Source organism: Kryptolebias marmoratus, linkage group LG2, assembly GCF_001649575.2.
Source record: "Kryptolebias marmoratus isolate JLee-2015 linkage group LG2, ASM164957v2, whole genome shotgun sequence".
Classification (NCBI taxonomy): Eukaryota; Metazoa; Chordata; class Actinopteri; order Cyprinodontiformes; family Rivulidae; genus Kryptolebias; species Kryptolebias marmoratus.
In genome coordinates this window covers 37,420,956-37,428,228 of record NC_051431.1, presented here as the reverse complement: position 1 = coordinate 37,428,228, position 7,273 = coordinate 37,420,956, and the positions used below count along the sequence as shown (strand labels likewise).

The 7,273-nt window shown below is 40.1% G+C and overlaps 1 protein-coding gene across 1 annotated transcript in view; it reads right to left on the bottom strand.

The window, feature by feature from the left end:
• Window positions 1-6: 6 nt before the first annotated feature.
• The window catches only part of chadlb (chondroadherin-like b), a 16,406-nt gene continuing 9,139 nt past the window's right edge, over window positions 7-7,273 (bottom strand). Inside the window, exons 5-9 of the mRNA XM_037973571.1 lie at window positions 6,488-6,707; window positions 4,858-5,131; window positions 4,360-4,772; window positions 4,111-4,277; window positions 7-1,119 (exon numbers count right to left, since the gene is read on the bottom strand). Coding sequence (XP_037829499.1) covers window positions 834-1,119; window positions 4,111-4,277; window positions 4,360-4,772; window positions 4,858-5,131; window positions 6,488-6,707 — 1,360 coding nt within the window. The 3' untranslated portion in view covers window positions 7-833. The remainder of the gene's footprint in view (window positions 1,120-4,110; window positions 4,278-4,359; window positions 4,773-4,857; window positions 5,132-6,487; window positions 6,708-7,273) is intronic.

The window sequence follows — 7,273 nt, the reverse complement described above, 5'->3', positions numbered from 1 at the left end:
AATACATGGACCGACGGCTTTCTTCCTTTCTGGTAAACAAGTCGTAGTCATAAAAGTGACCACAAGATGGCGCCAGTAAGCCAGTAATAGACAAAATTATAACATTTGCCACCAGATAGCCTCAGTAGATTAACTCAACATTGAATGACATTAAATTAAACAGGTTTCACAACACTGCTCCACATCTATTTTTTCAGTTTCTGGTGTATTTTCATGGTAGTGTTACAGTGCCACATACAGGCATAGTTACTATGGATCAGTTTGTATGTTTCCATGTGGATAAAAACATTTCTTGAGACAATGGTGTTTTTATGAGAAAACATTTGTTTTCTGTCAACATGTGATTTCTACAGTGCCTAAAAAATATTCACCTCTTGGATGTTTTATGTTTTTATTACAGAGTAGCTAGATAAACATTAAAATTTGTACCAATTTACCATCTACTAATGTTCAGTCAGTTCATTTCACTGAACAAGTGCCTCGCAAAACAGAAGACCAATTTATTGTGGTAGAAACCTGGCAATTGGTAAAAATTAAAAACTATTCTGCCTAATTAGTTCTTATAATTACTTTTTATCTACCCGTAACAGTAAAAAAAACAGCTTGGTTATATTAGATTGGAGACAGTGAGATGTAAGATTTAGGATGTGAGAAGTAAGTAAATCAGGTGAATAAAGACAGACTGAAAAGGAAAGTACATTATTATCAGGAGGACTATTTGACTGTTTTTATGATTCGAGTCCTTAATCAAATGTCTAAAAATAATCTTTGATGAAGGCAGTTCTCTTACAACCCTGATCTAAAGTTAAAGCCAGATTCATTTAAGCCCTGCTCTATTTGTTTGCAACCTTTGTGATTTTCTTTGTAGCTCCTCGCTTTGTGTTTCGGGTTTTGTGAAGTTTAGATTTAGCTTTTGTTGTTTTGACTTTTTGACCAGTCAGGTGCGTTTGTTTGAGCTTGGTTGTCTTGGCTAGATTCAGGATGCTGGTAGGTGGGGACTGAAGACTCTCTCCTCCAGGGCAGGCCTTGAAGATGTGGACATCTTTGACCCTTTGACCTCTAAGTTCAGGAGGATTGGAACAGGTGGCCCTCACCTTAAGGTTAACTTTCTCAATCCACCTAGATGAAGAGAAAAACTGCAGTTACACTTATGTGTAAAACAATGTTAAGCACCCATAAAAAATATTGGAAAAATAAATTAATTGCTCATGTTGAAAAGTCATGTGACTGTATTACAATATCAGATCAGATCAGATCAGATGGATAACACAGTAAGCAGTATGGGAACACTGCTGGTCCCAGGTCTAGATACAAGCAGTGATTTGTTGCAAACCAGAGTCATACAGCCATTGTATAATCTTTTGCAGCAAGCTGGCCCAAAACTGATTATTGGTGTACATTCCCAGTCATCCAGGACATGGCAAAAAAGAAAATAAAAAAAAACAACATTTGGATTTCTATTCTAGAGTTGAAGATGTTTCGTTTCCCATCCAAGAAGCTTTCTCAGGTTAAAATTAGGTGTGAATTGGAGGGAAAATGACTGAGTATCATGCCTAATGCTCCCTTGTAAATTTTACAAAAGTGATATCTGAGACCTTCTCCTCTGTTTAAAGATGGTCCTTCTTTTTGACGTAAATGGCTACCTTCACCCTCTCTCTCAAACCCTGTCTTCCTGTCTAAAATATTAACATTTTGGTCCCCAGAAGAGTGTCCCTTATTCTTTAGGTGTAGGTGCACATCTGAGTCTTATTCTGAAGAGCTATCCCTCCTGTATTAAGCTATGTGTCTAAGAAGAGGCTGTTTAGTTTTTCCAATATAGAGGTCATTTTCCTCACTGCTCTGAACTGCAGACACCACACCACTGTTTGTGTTTGGGTGGTTTGTCCTTAGAATGGACCGGCCCCTCTCTGAGGATGCATTCACACCAGCCTTGTTTAGTTATCTGTTTAGATATCTGTTAAGACCAAAACCAACAGACTAAAAAACAGCTTTTTTCCAAGAGCAGTTGTTGCCCTGAATGCCTGTAAATTACCGTTGCTATCACCCGTCCAAACAGCCAATACTGTGCAATATCTACTTTATGTGCAATATCAGAATATGTGCAATATCTACTCTACTCTATGTGCAATACCAGAACAGTGCTGTTTTTGTTGTTTTTATTTTTTGTTGCTTTTTATTCTATTTTTAATTCTATTTTTCTTGTTTCACAATTTTGTTGTACCCTTGCGGCACAATGACAAATAAACAATTCTGATTCTGATTCTGATTAGTCCACTTTCATCAAATTCTAGTTTGTTTGACTCGAAAGTCCGGTTCGTTTGAGGAGGTGTGAATATGCAGTCGAACTTTGATGGGGACCAAAAAAGCGAACTCAGGTCCACCTAAAAACCTAGATCTCCGTTCAGCAGAAGTGAACTCTGCCACGGTTCGAATGCATATGTGAATGCAACTGGCTGGAGACCACTCCAAAAGTAGGAAGCAGACTACAGCACAGGGCCTTCTGAGTAAATACAACTAAAACAAACATGTTTCTACCACTAGTGGTAGAAATGGTACCAGAGACAAAACAGAAATTCTAAAACCGCTAAAATTTGACGCCACTCCATTTTTGTTTGCTTTTCCGAAAGAAGGAAGTTGTGCTTAGTGTCTTCTTCAGAGGTTTTCATATCGTTTCCTTCAATAGTTCTTGGTGTAGCGCTACCACAGGCGAGGGGGGGAACAGGTTGCTCAAAAGGTTTGGCTCAGTTGATTCAGTGTAGTGTACATGCAATCCGCACCAGTTGAAAATGGAACAAATGTTACAATTTTTGGTCCCCAATCAAACCAAGTCTACTGGACTATCAGGTGCGAATACACCCTGAGAGTCCTGTTGTTTGTTTTTTGATTTCCTCACTGACTTGACAAAAGCCTGGTTAGGATATTCATGTTTGAAGAGGTCTTTGATTTTTTTCTCTTCCATTTCCTTCTCTTCTGTCTTCATGGGAACATGTTCAGCCTGATGATGTAGAGTTCTAATGACAGAAAGTTTGTGTTCCAGTAGGTGGTGAGAGTCAAACAGAAGGTACCGATCTGTTTGGGTTGGTTTTCTGTAAACATCAATGTTGAGGCTTCCATCTCTTTCCATGAGAACCAAAGAGACAGATGGTTTTAGAGGGGGGTTAAGAAAACCATTTATCTCAAACCAGAAAAACAAAATTAAAAATGGAGGAGGTCTCAGATTTCAACTTTTTAAAATTTATAATGGATTATTAGGCCTAATATCCAGTAATTTTCCCTCCAATTCATACCTTCATGCATGTGACCAAAACATCTCTCTGCAATCCAGGGAAACAAAGACATTAATAAACTTCAGGAGGGAGGGGAGGGAGATTAATCTGCAGGTGAATTTAGCTGCATAAACAGAACATCTTAAGCAGTTTAAAGCTTGGAACTCCACACTCTCCAGTTTAAAATTAAGAAAGCTTTCAGGATGGGATGCAAAATGTTTTCAATTACTTCAACTTTTCAATTTGCCCATAGCTGTTGGAATTGGACCTTCAGATCTGGTAGAGTGGCACAGGATTATAATTGACATCAGAGCGGATTTCACACAATCAGGCAATTGGCTGCACTGGATTTTACCTAGGGGAATCAGAGTAAAAGAGGCTGAGTATAAATCCACGCCACACTTTCCAGATTTTTATTTGTAAAACATTTAGAAAACCATGCATTTATTTTCCTTCCACCTCACAATTATGTGCTACTTTGTGTAAGTCTATAATTTAAAATCCCAGTAAAATACTGTGAAGTTTGTGGTTGTATGCTTGTTTGTGTTGGGGTATGAATTATTTTTCCAGGCTCCATACATTCAAATTGGACCAGGTACTAGGTACAAAACATGTTTGTTAACGAGTGTATTATTTTTATTCTTAGGCAGTAAGCCATTGTACATCAGTAGATATTACTGTAGGAATATACTGCAATCACAGCTTCTAGAACTTAAACCAAACTGTTGCAGATAAAGATAAAATGTTTTTACTTGCACTGGTTTTAATCTTGTTAAGAAAACTACTATACTATTCTACAAAACCTTTTAAGTTAGAGCAACTTGTTGTGTTTTAGTTGCCTTACATTCGAAGTGGCAGTAGGGGGCAGTCACACATCAGAGGGTTGTCAGCTAGATTGATGACTTCCAGGGTTGTGAGTAGGTGGAAGTCAGGTACCTCCTCCAGTAGGTTACCTTCCAGGAAGAGACTCCTCAAACCTGGACCCACTCCTGCCAGGGAGTTCTCAGACATCTGCATTGTCAGAGATCACATCAAAAACATGATTTGATCGATGATTTTTAGATTAAATACTTCCTTAGTGTTGCCTACTCACTTTCTCCAGCCCCATGGTATTGAGATACAGCTCCTTCAGAGATCTTTCCAGAGGTTTAAAAGCATTTGGGCCCACCCAGCGAATTGAATTACCAGACAGTCTGAGATCCTTGATGTTTCCTGCCCTGCTCAGAGCTTCAGTGGGCACCTCCTTCAGCTTGTTTCCCCCCACATGGAACGTTTCAAGATCACGAGCCTGGTCCAGAGACCTGGGTGACATATGCTCAATGGCATTCCCAGTGAGGTAAAGAGCCCTGAGGCCCTCTGAACCCGTCAGAATACCGGGCTCCAGCATGGTAATGGCATTGTTCTCCAAGTGAAGCGTCAATAGACTGGGCACTAGTTTAAAGGATCCTTTGGGAAAATTGACAAAATGGTTCTTCTCCAGATGGAGATAAGTCAGCTGAGGTATACCTGTGGATTCAGATGACACAAACATACATGTAAAAGAAAAAAGAAAACCATGTCTTTTACAAATAAAAATTATCTCATGAAATACCTATAAAGGCATCAGGGTTGAGGGAAGTGAGCTCATTCTCAGACAAGTACAGATAAACCAGTCCCTTCATCCCCCTAAAAGCTCGTCCCTCTACCTCCACAATCTTGCAGCGCTGCAGGTGCAGGGAGACCACCTGGGCAACGCCAGGGAAGCTGTTGCTAGGGATATAATGAAAGTGGTTGCCACGTAGGTCAAGTAGACTTGTATCAGGAGCGAAACCTTGAGGCACCTTGGTGTGTCCACGGTTCTCACATGAAGAATGGTATGTCTCTTTCTGAGGACAAAAGAGACCAGGACACAGGGACACAGCAGATATGTTATACTCTTCTAAATTTACAGTTGTGGGAAATTCTAATCATTTAAGCATTTATCAATACTATTTTAAGTAATGAGAACAGCTTACAAGCTGTAGTATTGTTTTAAGTAGTAAGAACACTGTATGAGATGTGAAGATCTATCCTCTCTAAAGTATAATCACTAGAAGGTTCGATCCTGGTATAGTGAAACACTGAAATAAAATTAATGCAATTTATTTTAATCATTGTGTAGTAAAACACTAAATTAAAGTACTGGGATTAATTAAAGAAACACATTTATATTATATTGTGTTGTTATCTTTAAATCACTGGAATCTGAAATACACTCAAAGGATTTTTTTTTATAACAATGCTGAATCATACTCTAGGTGGACATTTGGGGGAAAATAGGGGGTTGTTACTATGAGTTACAGGAGGAGAGTGTTAGCAAACAATCAAATAAAAGCTGATGTACTGAGATGAATTGTCAGTTGAATCCAGATGCAACTCACTGGTTTGACTCTTGTTATTTGCATGACTATGGATTAAAGATTTTGTATTCCTGAGTCTTTTATTTTCTAAGTTTGAAACTGTTTTTGAAGTTGGAGAGCTAAAGAGTCATTGCTACCTGTAACAACAACAAAAGACTCCTACATCTCAATTCTGTTCAGTCTCTAAAAGTTAACTTGATTCTGTTTTATAAAAATCAACCTCACAGCAAAAACAAGATTACAAGTCTGCTAACAGCCAAGAATCAGTTTCAGTATAATTTGTCACAAAACTATTAAAATGTTTATTGGTTTAAGTCAGTTAGATTTAGTGGTGTTAATACTGTATATGAATGTGCTGGACCCATCCGCAAAAAATGCCAGCTTAACACGGTGGAGGGGTTTGAGTAACCCATGACCCAGGGGCTATGTTGTCTGGGGCATCAGTCCATGGTAGGGTGCCCCATGGCAAACTGGCCTCAAGTGAGGGGTCAGACCAAGAGCGATTCAAAAATGCTAGAGATCCTGGACAGGTTTGCAGTCTATCACAGGGACACAGATACAAACAATCATCCACACTTTCACTCACACCTAGGGACAATTTAGAATTACCAATTAACCTAACATGCATGTTTTTGATCTGTACGAAGAAACTGGAATACCTGGAGAAAACGCATGTGTACGGAGAGAACATGTAAACTCCTCAAAGAAAGACCCTAGGCTGGAGGCGAACCTGAAAATTTCTTGCTGAGAGGCGACCACTCTAACCACTGTGTCACCATGCTGCCCAAGTGTGAAAATGTATGTATGTTTAGACTAAAATATCATGTTATAGAATCCACTCACCTCACAGACACAGTTTGCGGGGCATCTGATCTTGTTTCCTGGCTCTTTAGTGGGTGGTGGAGGTATCCTGGTTGCTTCCTCAAACTCTGCCTTCAGCATGGCCTCCTGACTTTGGCAGCGCAGCTCTTTAGGGTAAACAGCCTCAAGACTCTCTCCCGAGAGATGGACTGGGCCTCCACATGTCCCCATCAGCTTTACCTTATGACGAATTGCCCACTCTCTGCAGTGAAGGAGAAAAAACTCAATGTGGTGAAAACTTTAGGTTGTTTGTGTAACCCTGGTTCTCAGAGTAGCACAACTGAGATGTCTCGCTGTGGGATACAGTCCCTACTCATATTCCTCAGAAGCATTTATTGAGCCCTATAATGCAAGTATATAATGCAGCATTATTCAAAATAAGCACCTCTTCTTGCTTCGCCCCAGCATAAGGGGTTGTCTGGTCCATAGTGTTTGCAAGCTGTCCTCCCCTTAAAGCCCACATGGCACGCTGAAATATCAGCCAGGTAAACTTTCATTGTAAAGAAGGCCCTTTGGTTGTCAATTAGCTCTTGCTGGAAAAACAAAATTGCCTCAACCAGACACTGGAAAAAAGGTGCCCCCTCCTAGAGCACAACTCCTTCTTTTATGCCTCTTTTACACAGACCCTAATTCAGAAGTCCGGCTCTACTCCACTCTACTCGGCACGGCTTGATAAAGAATGCATCACGTTTACACCGGCCAGTTTGGTTGGTAGCAGAGGAACGCCTCCTTGTGTTGCGGGGGGCAGGGGCCGGGGCCGCGGCGCAG